At 53.4% G+C, this 18,638-nt stretch overlaps 1 protein-coding gene across 1 annotated transcript; it reads left to right on the forward strand.

Moving 5' to 3' along the window:
- Window positions 1–15,289: 15,289 nt before the first annotated feature.
- Window positions 15,290–17,912, forward strand: LOC143775065 (uncharacterized). Its single transcript, XM_077262900.1, has 6 exons — window positions 15,290–15,514; window positions 15,595–15,663; window positions 15,860–16,052; window positions 16,215–16,371; window positions 16,492–16,628; window positions 17,839–17,912. The coding sequence occupies exons 1-6, from the start codon at window positions 15,443–15,445 to the stop codon at window positions 17,910–17,912; spliced, it is 702 nt and encodes a 233-aa protein (XP_077119015.1). The 5' UTR covers window positions 15,290–15,442.
- The last annotated feature ends 726 nt before the right edge of the window (window positions 17,913–18,638 follow it).

An 18,638-nucleotide genomic window follows, 5' to 3' on the forward strand; every position in this document is an offset into this window, starting at 1 on the left:
TCTGCCTGCTTGAAAAATCACTGCAAGCGCTAAGGGATGATGTTGTGGAAGAGGTGGAGGATGAGGATTCAGCATTTCCATCATCTTCTGGACAGTCAGCGCCACGTGGTTCCTCACAAACACGTAGGCAGGGGACAGTTTGTGAGGAGGATGAGGAGGAGTCAATGGAGGAGGAAGACATCCGTCCAGAGGAGGGAGTTACACAATTGTCCAGTACTCAGTGTGTACAGCGAGGGTGGGGTGATGACGAGCGGGCAGAGATCACGCCTCCAGCAGGGGACAGCGTTTCTTGGGCAGTTGGCAGTCTGCAGCACATGGTGGATTACATGCTGCAGTGCCTGAGAAACGACCGCCGCATCGCCCACATTCTCAACATGTCTGATTATTGGGTGTTCACCCTCCTCGATCCTCGCTACCGGGACAACGTAGAAAGCCTCATCACACCGTTGAACCGGGAGTGAAAAATGCGGGAGTACCAAGACACACTGGTGAATTCCATCATCTTCTCCATTCCAACTGAGAGAAGTGCTGCTAGTGCATTCCAAAGCAGCTCAGTGCGTCCAGGCAGTGGTGGAGGCTCTGCACAAAGAGGGAGCAGAAGCAGTGCCTCTGCCCAAGGCAAGACCAGTATGGCCCAACTGTGGCACAGTTTTGTGTGCCCGCCACAAAAGTCTACACCATCACAGACGGCTCCAGTCAGCAGGAGGCAACGGTTCCGTCAGATGGTGACAGACTACATGTCTTGCCCTCTTGCTGTACTCCCAGACGGCTCTTCCCCTTTCAAGTTTTGGGTCTCAAAGCTGGATACATGGCCAGAGCTAAGCCAGTATGCATTGGAGGTGCTGTCTTGCCCTGCGGCCAGTGTATTATCGGAACGTGTCTTTAGTGCTGCAGGTGGTGTACTAACTGACCGTCGCATGCGACTATCCTCCGATAACGTTGACCGACTTACTTTCCTGAAAATGAACAAGGCCTGGATCTCGCAGGAATTTGCCACTCCTCTTCCTGATTAAATAATTAGGTGACTGTCTACAGTATCCAGGTCTCCTGTTGTGTTCATCTTTCTACCACCTGAACTTTAATTCCTGGGCTCCAACACCGCCAGTTGAGGCTCAGAAGTGCCGTCTGCACAGTCAAAACATACGACCCTGTGTTATTGGGTTTCAGTAACGTCAGCTGATCCCCAGCTGTGTAGCCGGCAATGTGTCCTGCGACCGCCACGCTGACACAACAACTGAAATGTAAGGGAACCTGTCCCCCCCCCCCCCAAGGCGTTTGTTACTGAAAGAGCCACCTTGTACAGCAGTAATGCTGCACAACGAAAAGGTAGCTATTTTTGTTTAGCTCCTTGCACATGCAGAACTTAACACTTATAAAATGTGTCCACTGATACCGTAAAACCGTCCCAGAGGTGGGACTTTCCTTCGTAATATGACGCAGCACAGCCGCATTCCTACCCCCTTGGCGCCGTGCCCCGGCTCCTCAGCGTTGTTTGATTCCGTCCCGGAGCCTGCGCTGTTATGTCATCCCTTGGCCAGGCACACTTAGCGCTGCCCGTCTTCTGACATCATTTGGTGTCAGGATGGCTGCGCCTGTGCGGCCGCGCTGGCCGAGAGCCCGCCTCGCAGTGTCTTCTGATTTAATCCCACTGGGGGCCTGAGATCCATGGACATGCGCAGTGCATATCTGAACCTCCACCTCTCACTCATCTCCCTATGGCTTCTTCAGACTGTGCGGTGTCAGCTGGTCCCTAATAGCATGCCACGGCCGTGACACCGCACAGTCTGAAGAAGCCGTAGGGAGGGGAGTGAGAGGCGAGGATATGCACTGCGCATGGCCACGGATCCCAGGCCCGCGATGGGATTACATTAGACGACACTGCGAGGCGGGCTCTCGGCCAGCGCGGCCACACAGGCGCAGCCAGCCTGACACCAAATGATGTCAGAAGATGGGCAGCGCTAAGTGTGCCTGGCCAAGGGATAACATAACAGCGCAGGCTCCGGGACGGAATCAAACAACGCTGAGGAGCCGGGGAACGGCGCCAAGGAGGTAGGAATGACGGCTGTGCTGCGTCATTTTACGAAGGAAAGTCCCACCTCCGGGACGGTCTCACGGTATCAGGGGACACATTTTATAAGTGTTTAGTTCTGTGTTTGCAAGGAGCATCATGAAAAGAGCACCTTTTCCTTTTGCATCTTTTTTGCTGCACAAGCTGGCTCTTTCAGCTACAAACGCCTTGGGGGGGGGTTAAAGGTTCCCTTTCGACTTTCTCCAATCAGGCTTCGGCCTACATTGTGTTCCTCTGCTTCTCCTCCTGTCCCTGGGCTCCAACACCGCTAGTTGTTGCCTGGTAGTGCTGTACGCACAGTCAACAGTCCCTCCTCTGTTATTGGGGTTCAGTAACGTCAGCTGTTCCCCTGCTGTGTGTGTGGCAATCCCTCCTATCTCCTCCACCTCCACCTCCCCCTCCTGTCCCTGGGCTCCAACACCGCTAGTTGCCGTCCAGAAGTGCTGTCCGCACAGTCCCAACAGTCCCTCCTCTGTTATTGAGGTTCAGTAACGTCTGCTGTTCCCCAGCTGTGTGTGTGGCAATCCCTCCTACCTCCTCCACCTCCTCCTCCTCCACCTGTCCCTGGGCTCCAACACCGCTAGTTGCCGTCCAGAAGTGCTGTCCGCACAGTCCCAACAGTCCCTCCTCTGTTATTGGGGTTCAGTAACGTCAGCTGTTCCCCTGCTGTGTGTGTGGCAATCCCTCCTACCTCCTCCACCTCCTCCTCCTCCACCTGTCCCTGGGCTCCAACACCGCTAGTTGCCGTCCAGAAGTGCTGTCCGCACAGTCCCAACAGTCCCTCCTCTGTTATTGGGGTTCAGTAACGTCTGCTGTTCCCCAGCTGTGTGTGTGGCAATCCCTCCTACCTCCTCCTCCTCCACCTGTCCCTGGGCTCCAACACCGCTAGTTGCCGTCCAGAAGTGCTGTCCGCACAGTCCCAACAGTCCTTCCTCTGTTATTGGGGTTCAGTAACGTCTGCTGTTCCCCAGCTGTGTGTGTGGCAATCCCTCCTACCTCCTCCACCTCCTCCTCCTCCACCTGTCCCTGGGCTCCAACACCGCTAGTTGCCATCCAGAAGTGCTGTCCGCACAGTCCCAACAGTCCCTCCTCTGTTATTGGGGTTCAGTAACGTCTGCTGTTCCCCAGCTGTGTGTGTGGCAATCCCTCCTACCTCCTCCTCCTCCACCTGTCCCTGGGCTCCAACACCGCTAGTTGCCGTCCAGAAGTGCTGTCCGCACAGTCCCAACAGTCCTTCCTCTGTTATTGGGGTTCAGTAACGTCTGCTGTTCCCCTGCTGTGTGTGTGGCAATCCCTCCTACCTCCTCCACCTCCTCCTCCTCCACCTGTCCCTGGGCTCCAACACCGCTAGTTGCCGTCCAGAAGTGCTGTCCGCACAGTCCCAACAGTCCCTCCTCTGTTATTGGGGTTCAGTAACGTCAGCTGTTCCCCTGCTGTGTGTGTGGCAATCCCTCCTGTCTCCTCCACCTCCACCTCCCCCTCCTGTCCCTGGGCTCCAACACCGCTAGTTGCCGTCCAGAAGTGCTGTCCGCACAGTCCCAACAGTCCCTCCTCTGTTATTGGGGTTCAGTAACGTCTGCTGTTCCCCAGCTGTGTGTGTGGCAATCCCTCCTACCTCCTCCACCTCCTCCTCCTCCACCTGTCCCTGGGCTCCAACACCGCTAGTTGGTGTCCAGAAGTGCTGTCCGCACAGTCCCAACAGTCCCTCCTCTGTTATTGGGGTTCAGTAATGTCTGCTGTTCCCCAGCTGTGTGTGTGGCAATCCCTCCTACCTCCTCCACCTCCTCCTCCTCCACCTGTCCCTGGGCTCCAACACCGCTAGTTGCCATCCAGAAGTGCTGTCCGCACAGTCCCAACAGTCCCTCCTCTGTTATTGGGGTTCAGTAACGTCAGCTGTTCCCCTGCTGTGTGTGTGGCAATCCCTCCTACCTCCTCCACCTCCTCCTCCTCCACCTGTCCCTGGGCTCCAACACTGCTAGTTGCCGTCCAGAAGTGCTGTCCGCACAGTCCCAACAGTCCCTCCTCTGTTATTGGGGTTCAGTAACGTCTGCTGTTCCCCAGCTGTGTGTGTGGCAATCCCTCCTACCTCCTCCACCTCCTCCTCCACCTGTCCCTGGGCTCCAACACCGCTAGTTGCCGTCCAGAAGTGCTGTCCGCACAGTCCCAACAGTCCCTCCTCTGTTATTGGGGTTCAGTAATGTCTGCTGTTCCCCAGCTGTGTGTGTGGCAATCCCTCCTACCTCCTCCACCTCCTCCTCCTCCACCTGTCCCTGGGCTCCAACACCGCTAGTTGCCGTCCAGAAGTGCTGTCCGCACAGTCCCAACAGTCCCTCCTCTGTTATTGGGGTTCAGTAACGTCAGCTGTTCCCCTGCTGTGTGTGTGGCAATCCCTCCTTTCTCCTCCACCTCCACCTCCCCCTCCTGTCCCTGGGCTCCAACACCGCTAGTTGCCGTCCAGAAGTGCTGTCCGCACAGTCCCAACAGTCCCTCCTCTGTTATTGGGGTTCAGTAACGTCTGCTGCTCCCCAGCTGTGTGTGTGGCAATCCCTCCTACCTCCTCCACCTCCTCCTCCTCCACCTGTCCCTGGGCTCCAACACCGCTAGTTGCCGTCCAGAAGTGCTGTCCGCACAGTCCCAACAGTCCCTCCTCTGTTATTGGGGTTCAGTAACGTCTGCTGTTCCCCAGCTGTGTGTGTGGCAATCCCTCCTACTTCCTCCACCTCCTCCTCCTCCACCTGTCCCTGGGCTCCAACACTGCTAGTTGCCGTCCAGAAGTGCTGTCCGCACAGTCCCAACAGTCCCTCCTCTGTTATTGGGGTTCAGTAACGTCAGCTGTTCCCCTGCTGTGTGTGTGGCAATCCCTCCTTTCTCCTCCACCTCCACCTCCCCCTCCTGTCCCTGGGCTCCAACACCGCTAGTTGCCGTCCAGAAGTGCTGTCCGCACAGTCCCAACAGTCCCTCCTCTGTTATTGGGGTTCAGTAACGTCTGCTGCTCCCCAGCTGTGTGTGTGGCAATCCCTCCTACCTCCTCCACCTCCTCCTCCTCCACCTGTCCCTGGGCTCCAACACCGCTAGTTGCCGTCCAGAAGTGCTGTCCGCACAGTCCCAACAGTCCCTCCTCTGTTATTGGGGTTCAGTAACGTCTGCTGTTCCCCAGCTGTGTGTGTGGCAATCCCTCCTACCTCCTCCACCTCCTCCTCCTCCACCTGTCCCTGGGCTCCAACAACGCTAGTTGCCGTCCAGAAGTGCTGTCCGCACAGTCCCAACAGTCCCTCCTCTGTTATTGGGGTTCAGTAACGTCAGCTGTTCCCCTGCTGTGTGTGTGGCAATCCCTCCTATCTCCTCCACCTCCACCTCCCCCTCCTGTCCCTGGGCTCCAACACCGCTAGTTGCCATCCAGAAGTGCTGTCCGCACAGTCCCAACAGTCCCTCCTCTGTTATTGGGGTTCAGTAACGTCTGCTGTTCCCCAGCTGTGTGTGTGGCAATCCCTCCTACCTCCTCCACCTCCTCCTCCTCCACCTGTCCCTGGGCTCCAACACCGCTAGTTGCCGTCCAGAAGTGCTGTCCGCACAGTCCCAACAGTGCCTCCTCTGTTATTGGGGTTCAGTAACGTCTGCTGTTCCCCAGCTGTGTGTGTGGCAATCCCTCCTACCTCCTCCACCTCCTCCTCCTCCACCTGTCCCTGGGCTCCAACACCGCTAGTTGCTGTCCAGAAGTGCTGTCTGCACAGAGCCAAACACCTCGCCAATGTGTTAGTGGGGTTCAGCACCGCCAGCTGTTCCCCTGCTGTGTATACGGCAATGTGTACTGCGACCGCCACGCAGGCACAACAAGTTAAATTTAAGGGAACCTGTCCCCCCCTCCCCCAGGCGTTTGTTACTGAAGGAGCCACCTTGTGCAGCAGTAATGATGCAAAGGGAAAAAGTGCCTCTTTTCGTGGTGCTCCTTGCACATGCTGAACCTAACACTTATGAAAAGTGTCCCCTCCTACCGTGATACCGTCCGGTTGGTGGAACTGTCCTTTGTGATGTGACGCAGCACAGCCGTCATTCTTACCCCCTTGGCTCCATGCGCCGCCTCCTCAGCGTTGTTTGAATCAGTCCCGGAGCCTGCGCTGTTAGGTTAGCCCTTGGCCATGCACACATTTTGCGCTGCCCGTCTTCTGACATCATTTGGTGTCAGGCTGGCTGCGCCTGTGCGGCCGTGCTGGCCGAGAGCCCGCCTCGTACTGTCTTCTGATTTAATCCCACTGGGGGCCTGAGATCCATGGACATGCGCAGTGCATATCTGAACCTCCACCTCTCACTCATCTCCCTACGGCTTCTTCAAACTGTGCGGTGTCAGCTGGTCCCTAATAGCATGCCACAGCCGTGACACCGCACAGTCTGAAGAAGCCGTAGGGAGGGGAGTGAGAGGCGAGGATATGCACTGCGCATGGCCACGGATCTCAGGCCCCCAGTGGGATTAAATCAGAAGACAGTACGAGGCGGGATCTCGGCCAGCGCGGCCGCCTGTACAGCAAATAACAACGCTCAGGAGGCTGCACCCAGCACCAAGGTGGGATTCTTGACATCTGTGCTGCGTCTCATTACGAAGGGAACTCGCGCCTCCAACACAGTTTGACTGTATAAAGGGCTAAATGTTATACGTGTTTCATTCAGCGTGTGCAAGGAGAAAAATTAAAAGAGCAACCTTTGACTTGTGCAGCACTACTGCTGCATAAGCTGTGGCTCTTCTACTTTGTAACACCTGAGGGGGGGTTAAAGGTTACCTTTGAAATTGGTTCAATTAGGCTTCGGCCTACACTCTGCTCTCCCTGCAGAGCCCGGGCTCCAACACCGCCAGTTGGGGCCCGGTACTGCTAGCTGCACAGAGCCAAACACCAGCCAATGTGTCAGTGGGGTTCAGCACCGCCAGCTGTTCCCCTGCTGTGCAGCCGGCAACGTGTCCTGCAACAGCCACGCAGGCACAACAGACCCAAAGCTGCCGCCAGTGCAGGCTTCGGCCTACACTCTGCTCCATCTCCTCCTCCTGCTGACCCCGGGCTCTAACACCGCCAGTTGGGGCCCGGTACTGCTAGCTGCACAGAGAAAAACACCAGCCAATGTGTCAGTGGGGTTCAGCACCGCCAGCTGTTCCCCTGCTGTGTAGCCGGCATCGTGTCCTGCAAAAGCCACGCAGACACAAGAACTGAAATTGAAGGGAACCTGTCCCCCCTCCCCCAGGCGTTTGTACGTTTTACAGCCACCTTGTACAGCGGTAATGCTGCATGTGTGCAAGGTGGCTCATAAACGTATTCTCCTCGCACATGTGGAACTGAAAACACGTCTAAAATGTGTCCTCTGTGTGACCATTTAACCGTCCCGGAGGTGTGACTTTCCTTTGTAATGACACGCTGCAACCCCCTTGGTAGCGCTGCCCATCTTCTGGCATCATTGTTTGGCTGCCTGCGCCTCTGCGGCCGCCCTGACCCACACAACGCCCCTCGGTGTCTTATTTATTGGGACTGCGAGGGTGTGATTGATGGGCATGAGCAGTGCATCAGTTCGCCTGTCCCTCATCTCCTTCCGCCTTCTTCAGACTGTGCGGCTTCATGGCCGTGGCATGCGATAAGGGATCAGCTGACGCCGCACAGTCTGAAGCGGGTGTAAGGACCCGAGTGTGAGAGGCGAACATATGTGCTGCGCCAGGCCATGAATCCCAGCCCCGCAGTGTTTTAACAATGTTAAGACACTGCGGGGCTGGGATTCATGGTCATCGCGAACCGCACCGGCCGACATTAAATGATGCCAGAAGATGGGCGGCGCTAACATCGCTAGGCCAGGGGATAACACGACAGCGCAGACTCCTGTACAGCAAATAACAACGCTCAGGAGGCTGCACCCAGCACCAAGGTGGGATTCTTGACATCTGTGCTGCGTCTCATTACGAAGGGAACTCGCGCCTCCAACACAGTTTGACTGTATAAAGGGCTAAATGTTATACGTGTTTCATTCAGCGTGTGCAAGGAGAAAAATTAAAAGAGCAACCTTTGACTTGTGCAGCACTACTGCTGCATAAGCTGTGGCTCTTCTACTTTGTAACACCTGAGGGGGGGTTAAAGGTTACCTTTGAAATTGGTTCAATTAGGCTTCGGCCTACACTCTGCTCCCCCTGCAGAGCCCGGGCTCCAACACCACCAGTTGGGGCCCGGTACTGCTAGCTGCACAGAGCCAAACACCAGCCAATGTGTCAGTGGGGTTCAGCACCGCCAGCTGTTCCCCTGCTGTGCAGCCGGCAACGTGTCCTGCAACAGCCACGCAGGCACAACAGACCCAAAGCTGCCGCCAGTGCAGGCTTCGGCCTACACTCTGCTCCATCTCCTCCTCCTGCTGACCCCAGGCTCTAACACCGCCAGTTGGGGCCCGGTACTGCTAGCTACACAGAGAAAAACACCAGCCAATGTGTCAGTGGGGTTCAGCACCGCCAGCTGTTCCCCTGCTGTGTAGCCGGCATCGTGTCCTGCAAAAGCCACGCAGACACAAGAACTGAAATTGAAGGGAACCTGTCCCCCCTCCCCCAGGCGTTTGTACGTTTTACAGCCACCTTGTACAGCGGTAATGCTGCATGTGTGCAAGGTGGCTCATAAACGTATTCTCCTCGCACATGTGGAACTGAAAACACGTCTAAAATGTGTCCTCTGTGTGACCATTTAACCGTCCCGGAGGTGTGACTTTCCTTTGTAATGACACGCTGCAACCCCCTTGGTAGCGCTGCCCGTCTTCTGGCATCATTGTTTGGCTGCCTGCGCCTCTGCGGCCGCCCTGACCCACACAACGCCCCTCGGTGTCTTATTTATTGGGACTGCGAGGGTGTGATTGATGGGCATGAGCAGTGCATCAGTTCACCTGTCCCTCATCTCCTTCCGCCTTCTTCAGACTGTGCGGCTTCATGGCCGTGGCATGCGATAAGGGATCAGCTGAGGCCGCACAGTCTGAAGCGGGTGTAAGGACCCGAGTGTGAGAGGCGAACATATGTGCTGCGCCAGGCCATGAATCCCAGCCCCGCAGTGTTTTAACAATGTTAAGACACTGCGGGGCTGGGATTCATGGTCATCGCGAACCGCACCGGCCGACATTAAATGATGCCAGAAGATGGGCAGCGCTAACAGCGCTAGGCCAGGGGATAACACGACAGCGCAGACTCCTGTACAGCAAATAACAACGCTCAGGAGGCTGCACCCAGCACCAAGGTGGGATTCTTGACATCTGTGCTGCGTCTCATTACGAAGGGAACTCGCGCCTCCAACACAGTTTGACTGTATAAAGGGCTAAATGTTATACGTGTTTCATTCAGCGTGTGCAAGGAGAAAAATTAAAAGAGCAACCTTTGACTTGTGCAGCACTACTGCTGCATAAGCTGTGGCTCTTCTACTTTGTAACACCTGAGGGGGGGTTAAAGGTTACCTTTGAAATTGGTTCAATTAGGCTTCGGCCTACACTCTGCTCCCCCTGCAGAGCCCGGGCTCCAACACCGCCAGTTGGGGCCCGGTACTGCTAGCTGCACAGAGCCAAACACCAGCCAATGTGTCAGTGGGGTTCAGCACCGCCAGCTGTTCCCCTGCTGTGCAGCCGGCAACGTGTCCTGCAACAGCCACGCAGGCACAACAGACCCAAAGCTGCCGCCAGTGCAGGCTTCGGCCTACACTCTGCTCCATCTCCTCCTCCTGCTGACCCCGGGCTCTAACACCGCCAGTTGGGGCCCGGTACTGCTAGCTGCACAGAGAAAAACACCAGCCAATGTGTCAGTGGGGTTCAGCACCGCCAGCTGTTCCCCTGCTGTGTAGCCGGCATCGTGTCCTGCAAAAGCCACGCAGACACAAGAACTGAAATTGAAGGGAACCTGTCCCCCCTCCCCCAGGCGTTTGTACGTTTTACAGCCACCTTGTACAGCGGTAATGCTGCATGTGTGCAAGGTGGCTCATAAACGTATTCTCCTCGCACATGTGGAACTGAAAACACGTCTAAAATGTGTCCTCTGTGTGACCATTTAACCGTCCCGGAGGTGTGACTTTCCTTTGTAATGACACGCTGCAACCCCCTTGGTAGCGCTGCCCGTCTTCTGGCATCATTGTTTGGCTGCCTGCGCCTCTGCGGCCGCCCTGACCCACACAACGCCCCTCGGTGTCTTATTTATTGGGACTGCGAGGGTGTGATTGATGGGCATGAGCAGTGCATCAGTTCGCCTGTCCCTCATCTCCTTCCGCCTTCTTCAGACTGTGCGGCTTCATGGCCGTGGCATGCGATAAGGGATCAGCTGACGCCGCACAGTCTGAAGCGGGTGTAAGGACCCGAGTGTGAGAGGCGAACATATGTGCTGCGCCAGGCCATGAATCCCAGCCCCGCAGTGTTTTAACAATGTTAAGACACTGCGGGGCTGGGATTCATGGTCATCGCGAACCGCACCGGCCGACATTAAATGATGCCAGAAGATGGGCAGCGCTAACAGCGCTAGGCCAGGGGATAACACGACAGCGCAGACTCCTGTACAGCAAATAACAACGCTCAGGAGGCTGCACCCAGCACCAAGGTGGGATTCTTGACATCTGTGCTGCGTCTCATTACGAAGGGAACTCGCGCCTCCAACACAGTTTGACTGTATAAAGGGCTAAATGTTATACGTGTTTCATTCAGCGTGTGCAAGGAGAAAAATTAAAAGAGCAACCTTTGACTTGTGCAGCACTACTGCTGCATAAGCTGTGGCTCTTCTACTTTGTAACACCTGAGGGGGGGTTAAAGGTTACCTTTGAAATTGGTTCAATTAGGCTTCGGCCTACACTCTGCTCCCCCTGCAGAGCCCGGGCTCCAACACCGCCAGTTGGGGCCCGGTACTGCTAGCTGCACAGAGCCAAACACCAGCCAATGTGTCAGTGGGGTTCAGCACCGCCAGCTGTTCCCCTGCTGTGCAGCCGGCAACGTGTCCTGCAACAGCCACGCAGGCACAACAGACCCAAAGCTGCCGCCAGTGCAGGCTTCGGCCTACACTCTGCTCCATCTCCTCCTCCTCCTGCTGATCCCGGGCTCTAACACCGCCAGTTGGGGCCCGGTACTGCTAGCTGCACAGAGAAAAACACCAGCCAATGTGTCAGTGGGGTTCAGCACCGCCAGCTGTTCCCCTGCTGTGTAGCCGGCATCGTGTCCTGCAAAAGCCACGCAGACACAAGAACTGAAATTGAAGGGAACCTGTCCCCCCTCCCCCAGGCGTTTGTACGTTTTACAGCCACCTTGTACAGCGGTAATGCTGCATGTGTGCAAGGTGGCTCATAAACGTATTCTCCTCGCACATGTGGAACTGAAAACACGTCTAAAATGTGTCCTCTGTGTGACCATTTAACCGTCCCGGAGGTGTGACTTTCCTTTGTAATGACACGCTGCAACCCCCTTGGTAGCGCTGCCCGTCTTCTGGCATCATTGTTTGGCTGCCTGCGCCTCTGCGGCCGCCCTGACCCACACAACGCCCCTCGGTATCTTATTTATTGGGACTGCGAGGGTGTGATTGATGGGCATGAGCAGTGCATCAGTTCGCCTGTCCCTCATCTCCTTCCGCCTTCTTCAGACTGTGCGGCTTCATGGCCGTGGCATGCGATAAGGGATCAGCTGACGCCGCACAGTCTGAAGCGGGTGTAAGGACCCGAGTGTGAGAGGCGAACATATGTGCTGCGCCAGGCCATGAATCCCAGCCCCGCAGTGTTTTAACAATGTTAAGACACTGCGGGGCTGGGATTCATGGTCATCGCGAACCGCACCTGCCGACATTAAATGATGCCAGAAGATGGGCAGCGCTAACAGCGCTAGGCCAGGGGATAACACGACAGCGCAGACTCCTGTACAGCAAATAACAACGCTCAGGAGGCTGCACCCAGCACCAAGGTGGGATTCTTGACATCTGTGCTGCGTCTCATTACGAAGGGAACTCGCGCCTCCAACACAGTTTGACTGTATAAAGGGCTAAATGTTATACGTGTTTCATTCAGCGTGTGCAAGGAGAAAAATTAAAAGAGCAACCTTTGACTTGTGCAGCACTACTGCTGCATAAGCTGTGGCTCTTCTACTTTGTAACACCTGAGGGGGGGGTTAAAGGTTACCTTTGAAATTGGTTCAATTAGGCTTCGGCCTACACTCTGCTCCCCCTGCAGAGCCCGGGCTCCAACACCACCAGTTGGGGCCCGGTACTGCTAGCTGCACAGAGCCAAACACCAGCCAATGTGTCAGTGGGGTTCAGCACCGCCAGCTGTTCCCCTGCTGTGCAGCCGGCAACGTGTCCTGCAACAGCCACGCAGGCACAACAGACCCAAAGCTGCCGCCAGTGCAGGCTTCGGCCTACACTCTGCTCCATCTCCTCCTCCTTCTGACCCTTGGCTCCAACACTGCTAGTTGGGGCTCTAGGAAGACAAGCTTGAATAGGTCCCCATCCTGGTTCCAGCACCGTCAGCTGGTTCCGGGCAGAGCCTTTGGCTTAGGTGCCTCCCTCTGGGTATCCGAGTTCCACCAACGTCAGGTGGTCCTTGGTAGTGCTTTCAGGCACGGGTACCTCCTGCTTAGTAACCGGGTTCCAGTAACGTCAGCTGGTCCTCGGTCGTTCCATTGGCTCTTGGACCTTCGGCTACCCATCCGGGTTCCAGCACCGTCAGCTGGTTCTCGGCAGTGTCTTTTGCTCTTGTACCTTCTGCTCCCCATCCTGGTTCCAGTACCGTCAGCTGGTTCCGGGCAGAGCCTTTGGCTTAGGTGCCTCCCTCTGGGTATCCGAGTTCCACCAACGTCAGGTGGTCCTTGGTAGTGCTTTCAGGCACGGGTACCTCCTGCTTAGTAACCGGGTTCCAGTAACGTCAGCTGGTCCTCGGTAGTTCCATTGGCTCTTGGACCTTCGGCTACCCATCCGGGTTCCAGCACCGTCAGCTGGTTCTCGGCAGTGTCTTTTGCTCTTGTACCTTCTGCTCCCCATCCTGGTTCCAGTACCGTCAGCTGGTTCCGGGCAGAGCCTTTGGCTTAGGTGCCTCCCTCTGGGTATCCGAGTTCCACCAACGTCAGGTGGTCCTTGGTAGTGCTTTCAGGCACGGGTACCTCCTGCTTAGTAACCGGGTTCCAGTAACGTCAGCTGGTCCTCGGTAGTTCCATTGGCTCTTGGACCTTCGGGTAGCCATCCGAGTTCCAGTTCCATCAGCTGTTTCTCGGCATTTTCTCAGCCTTCTTGTACCTTCTGCTACATTTCCAAGTTCAAGAGACTAAACACGATGACCCGGAAGACCACCCCTAAGATGACGACGACACCAGAGACGACAACCACCGTGATGACGACGACCCTGGAGACGATGACCCTGAAGACCACCCCGATGACGACGACCCCGGAGACGACAACCACCGTGATGACGACGACCCTGGAGATGATGACCCTGAAGACCACCCCGATGACGACGACCCCGGAGACGACGACCCTGGAGACGACGACGACCTGGAAGACCAAGAAGCAGAAGAACAAGAGGCTGCAGAACAAAGAGCAGAAGAACATTAAGCATAAGACTAAATATCAGAGCAAAAGATATTATCTAAATTATAAGCAGAAGAAGACTAAGCAGTGTATGGGGGTGAGTCCGTTCCTCCTCGTGGTGCCCCTGGATAAAGCCTGATGCTGCAGGCCAAACTGAACGCGGACAAATGTAACTGTTTTGTGACAGGCAGAACGGAAGGTGTAATCTTCAAACTTTTATAGATAACAACTACGGGAATGCCTGTCACAAATAAGAATATGATGAAGAAGTAGAATATGAAGAAGATAATAGTAAAATAAAAAGAATATGAACAATGTAACAAAAAAAATAATAGGTAGAAGATGAAGAAGAAGATGAATAAGGTGAAGAAGTTGATGTCAAAGAAGCTGATGATGAGGATAATGAAGAAGAAAGTGTGGGAGAAGTAAAAAAGAAGGTGAAGGGCGTGGAAGTAGTGAAACATCAATATCTGACAAAATAAAATAAAAAAAAATAACAGTCAAAATCTTTCTAACGCCGAACGTCATAAAAAAAAATAAAAATCCTGCTATTCTATTTGATTGGGCTAAACCTCTGTGCCTTTAATGTCTCCGCCACCTCCCCCAATACATCCTACATTATTCTTAGTTGTTTTCCTTCATGTAGAATGAACCTACAAGTTTATAAAGGGTTTATTTTAATTCCGATATTTTCGTCCCATTGACTTGCATTGGGATCGGGTATCGGTATCGGATTAGATCCGATACTTTGACGGTATCGGCCGATACTTTCCGATACCGATACTTTCCGATATCGGAAGGTATCGCTCAACACTATACATCAGTGATTTTGTAGGTGTTGACATCATTTCCTGGACATGATTAGTGTTAAGTAAGCATGCGTATCGAATGCATGCGTACGCATGTCCTTGCGTACCAATGCGTTCCCATGGACTGTAATGCTTTTTTTATGCAATCATCCACAATCGTCGGCATGCGGATGATTGCGCAATATTTGACACCTCAAAAAATGCAACATTTTACGTTCGCCGGACACCGCCCCACACCGTGAAACAACGCATGCGTACCCATCTGCATGTGAACCCATGCGATCGCATGTCCTTGCGTACACCATGTTAAAGATATGTACACATGATGCTTGGGGATGTATGCAGATCATAAGCAGCACAGAGAAACACTAATGTGAACCCGGCGTAAGCGGCAGTTGCAACCTCACCCGCCGCTGATTGCCTGCCAACTCTGTACTGATGCACAGTTGAGCAGGCTGTCAGGGTCATAGCGTGTTTAGGGTGGTTTCACACTTGCGTTTTTGTCTGCAGCGTTTTTTTTTCAAAAAAACGCATGCGTTTTTTTTCCTATATTTAACATTGAAAACGCATGCGTTTTTATGTGTACGCGTTTGGTCGCGTTTTCAATCGCATGCGTTTTTTTACTGCATGCGTTCATTTTCAAAAATGCAACTTGTAGTATTTTTGAGGGGCGTTTTTTTGACCCAAAAAAACGCATGCGTTTTCATGCGTTTTTTTTGGCCAAAAAATGCATTGGCGTCAATGGGAACGCATGCGTTTTTTGACGCATGCGTTTTTTTAAACAAAAGTTGAATAGACTGTAGATAAGGTTATCTAGACACTGATAAGCCTCCCCCATAGCAGCAGGGTTATAAAAGGAAGGTTGGGGGAAGTTTCTGGTCATTTCTCATCAGACTCAAAAGAAGACCAGACCCTGGCCGGACTCATTGATGGACAAGACCCAGAGCAATGTGAGTATATCCTAGGCAATGCGTTTATTTTAAATTTTTTTGATCTACATGTCCTAATTTATTATTTTTTTTTCTTTCAACATGCATCAGAATGTCTTCTACGGAGTATTCATCAGATGAGGAGTTCCAGCCACGTCAGTCAGAAGTGGATCGTGTCAGTGAGGTTAGTTTTTGGTCCTTCAGCTTGGTAAGTATTGACTGTCACATCGACACATGAGACAATTTGATTTTTTTTTTTTATAGAGCACTTCAACTGAGGGACAGAGAGGGACTGAGCAGCGTAGTCAAGGTCCGGTGGGAAGACGGCAGCGGGTATGTATATAAGGCAGACTGTCCTCATTGAAATATTCTTGAATCTTCCTTTCTGTACCCTTGATTTTCTTTAAATTTTTCTTGTATGATCCTTTTCTTAAATTTATCTTTCAGATTCCTGCCCTTTCTCATATTATGGTTTTTTCTTTTTCCTAATGTGATTGAGCAAATTTAATTTTTTTTTTTTTTCTTTTAGGTATCACAACGGGACGAGGACCGGATCGATAATGACCTCCTGATCACCTTGGTCCAGGAGCGAGTCCCGTTGTGGGACAGCCGGGATCCACAGCACGCCGTCAACAGTACGCTACGTCGTTTGTGGAGTGAGGTGGCCCAAGCGTTGTGGGATGGCTGGGAGAATGCCCCGCCACGGGTCCGTAATGCATTTAGTAAGTATTGCACTGCAGTGTGAAGCAGCAGAGACCTTGGCCGGGCTCTCTTGACTTTGTGTGATGAAAGAAACTTTTCGGAGTTTCTTTCATCACACACAGTCAAGAGAGCACGGCCTAAAGTCCTTTTTCTGACCATTATATTTTATTGTTATTTCACAGTGGACAAAGTAAGAACACGTTGGCGTTCCATGAAGGACCGCTTCAACAAGGACCTTCGTGATGAGAATCGTGCAGCCAGTGGTTCCGGAGCAAGGCACCGGCCGTACAAATATCACCGTGTGCTGGCCTTTCTAAGACCGGTCCTTCTCATGAGAACGTAAGTATTTCTCACATGCTTCCGGTTGTATTGCATTGAGATAATCTGTCATTTTTATTTCCACAGGATGTACCGTCTTGTTATAGTTTGGTATTAATTTTCTGTTTTCTTTTTACACAGCACACACTGCACGACTGTCGCAACAGGTTCTGGAGCGGTCCTTCAGCCGGCAGCCACGGACCCGTCCCAGCCATCCAGCAGCGCAGCACCAGGTGGGTCTTCCACACTCACTGGAGACCAGGGGGCTGGCACATCAGGTCTTCCCCTTTCGCAATCCTCTTTCACTGCACCCATTTTTGCGGGCACATCCCGGCAGCGACAGAGGGCTTCGGATAGGTCCCTCATGCCTGAGTTTTTGCACTTGAGCTCGGTTTTACACGAAGCTATCAAGGCTTTAGGTGACAGAATGGATGTGACCCATAATCTCTTACATTGCCGCATCCAGGATGTCGCCAAAAGCGTTGATCAATTGAAAGCCGACCTCAAGAAGCCAGCTCATCATTTTTTTAATCAAATCCTACAGGGCATGTCGGAACACCTTAGCCCTGATCTCCAGCTGAGTGTGATGCAGGCCTGCAATGTTGCTTTTGTGCAGGCTATGCAGCAGAGTCAGAGTCGAAATGTGGCGGCATATCCTACTGTGCCGTCACTGTCACTATTAAACACCATTCCTACCGCTGCTGCATGCCACTGCACGGCCACCTCTATTCTATCCACAGGTGTACTCCACTACAGCGCCAACACGATGACGAGTGCTGTTGGACATCCCACTGCCACCACCGTGACAACCGCTGCTCCGGCTTGGACCTCCTCCGCTGACACCACGATGACGCAGGACCCTGGCGTGGCTTATCGGCCCGGCCCCCTCCCGATGCAGCAGGACCCATCCATGGCATATCGGACCGGCCCACCCCCGATGCAGCAGGACCAAGGCCTGGCATATCGGACCGGACCCCCCCGATGCAGCAGGACCCATCCATGGCATATCGGACTGGCCTACCACCGATGCAGCAGGACCGAGGCATTGCTTTCCTGGCAGGACACCCCCCGATGCAGCAGGACCCAGGCCAGGCGTATAGGACGGCCCACCCCCCGATGCAGAAGGACCCAGGCATGGCGTATAGGACGGGCCACCCCCCCATGCAGCAGGACCCAGGCATGGCGTATCGCACTGGCCCCCCCATGATGCAGCAGGAACCTGCCACGCCTTTATGTTCCCCCCCACCAGCAATGCAGCAGGACACTGGTATGGGCTTTGTTTCCCCCCCCCAACGAGGCACCAGGACCCTGGGATGGTTTTATGTTCCCCCCCCCAACGAGGCACCAGGACCCAGGCGGGGCTTTATCTTTCCCCCCCACTACAATGCTGTTGGACTCAGATGTTGCCGAGCGCACCACAATGGAGACGGACTGTGTAATTGTTGAGCCGGGTCCTGACGTGTCTCCCGCCAACACTCAACATCCTAGCCCAAGAATACATCCCCCTACCAGGAGAACCCAAAGGCAAACCGGACAAACTCACAAAGAACAAAAAACTCTGAATATTCCTCCCCCATCACCTACCGATGTGTCTCTATTGTCTCTTGTGTCTCAACCTTCCAGTGTGTCTCAAGCCCCTCATGTTTTAAGCCCCATCCCCGAACTTCCAGACTCTTCCAGTTTTATTGCCCCTTCTCCTGCCACCTCTGCCTGCTCCACGGTGAGCCAGGCTTCAGTTCTGAACACCCCCCAGATACGTCACTCCACCCCACGCCGGCGCGGTACAACCCATCGCGGCACAAAAAAATAAATTTGTTTGTGTTTAATCAATAAAAAAAAAGTTTATTTGCAACAATTATGCTTGGTTTATTGTGTCTTTCACCCCTCTCAATACACATCAATAAACTTCGCCACACACTTATTCTTTTGGCCAAAACATATCTCCAGTAGTATAAAATACAAGACAACATCTATATGTGTTTCTTTAGTATAAAGATATGAGTTGGCCAAAAAAATATTATTTATTTCCATACTCTTATTTTTGTACCTAGTGTAGTGTCACTGTACAAAGAGAAAATTGTGGAAATCAAGTTCAGAACTCAACTGAACCGGTCAGATGTCAAAATAGACATATTCACCATATTCTATATAGCACATTATGGGACAATGGTTGTCACACGCTACATATCTATGCTCACCTGGCCAGGTGTAAAAATTGGTGAATTCATGATCATGTATATGTTTATCATGAATTTATTATTTCTTACACTTGACTTGATGGGTATAGA

This window comes from Ranitomeya variabilis, chromosome 5 (assembly GCF_051348905.1).
Source record: "Ranitomeya variabilis isolate aRanVar5 chromosome 5, aRanVar5.hap1, whole genome shotgun sequence".
NCBI lineage: Eukaryota > Metazoa > Chordata > Amphibia > Anura > Dendrobatidae > Ranitomeya > Ranitomeya variabilis.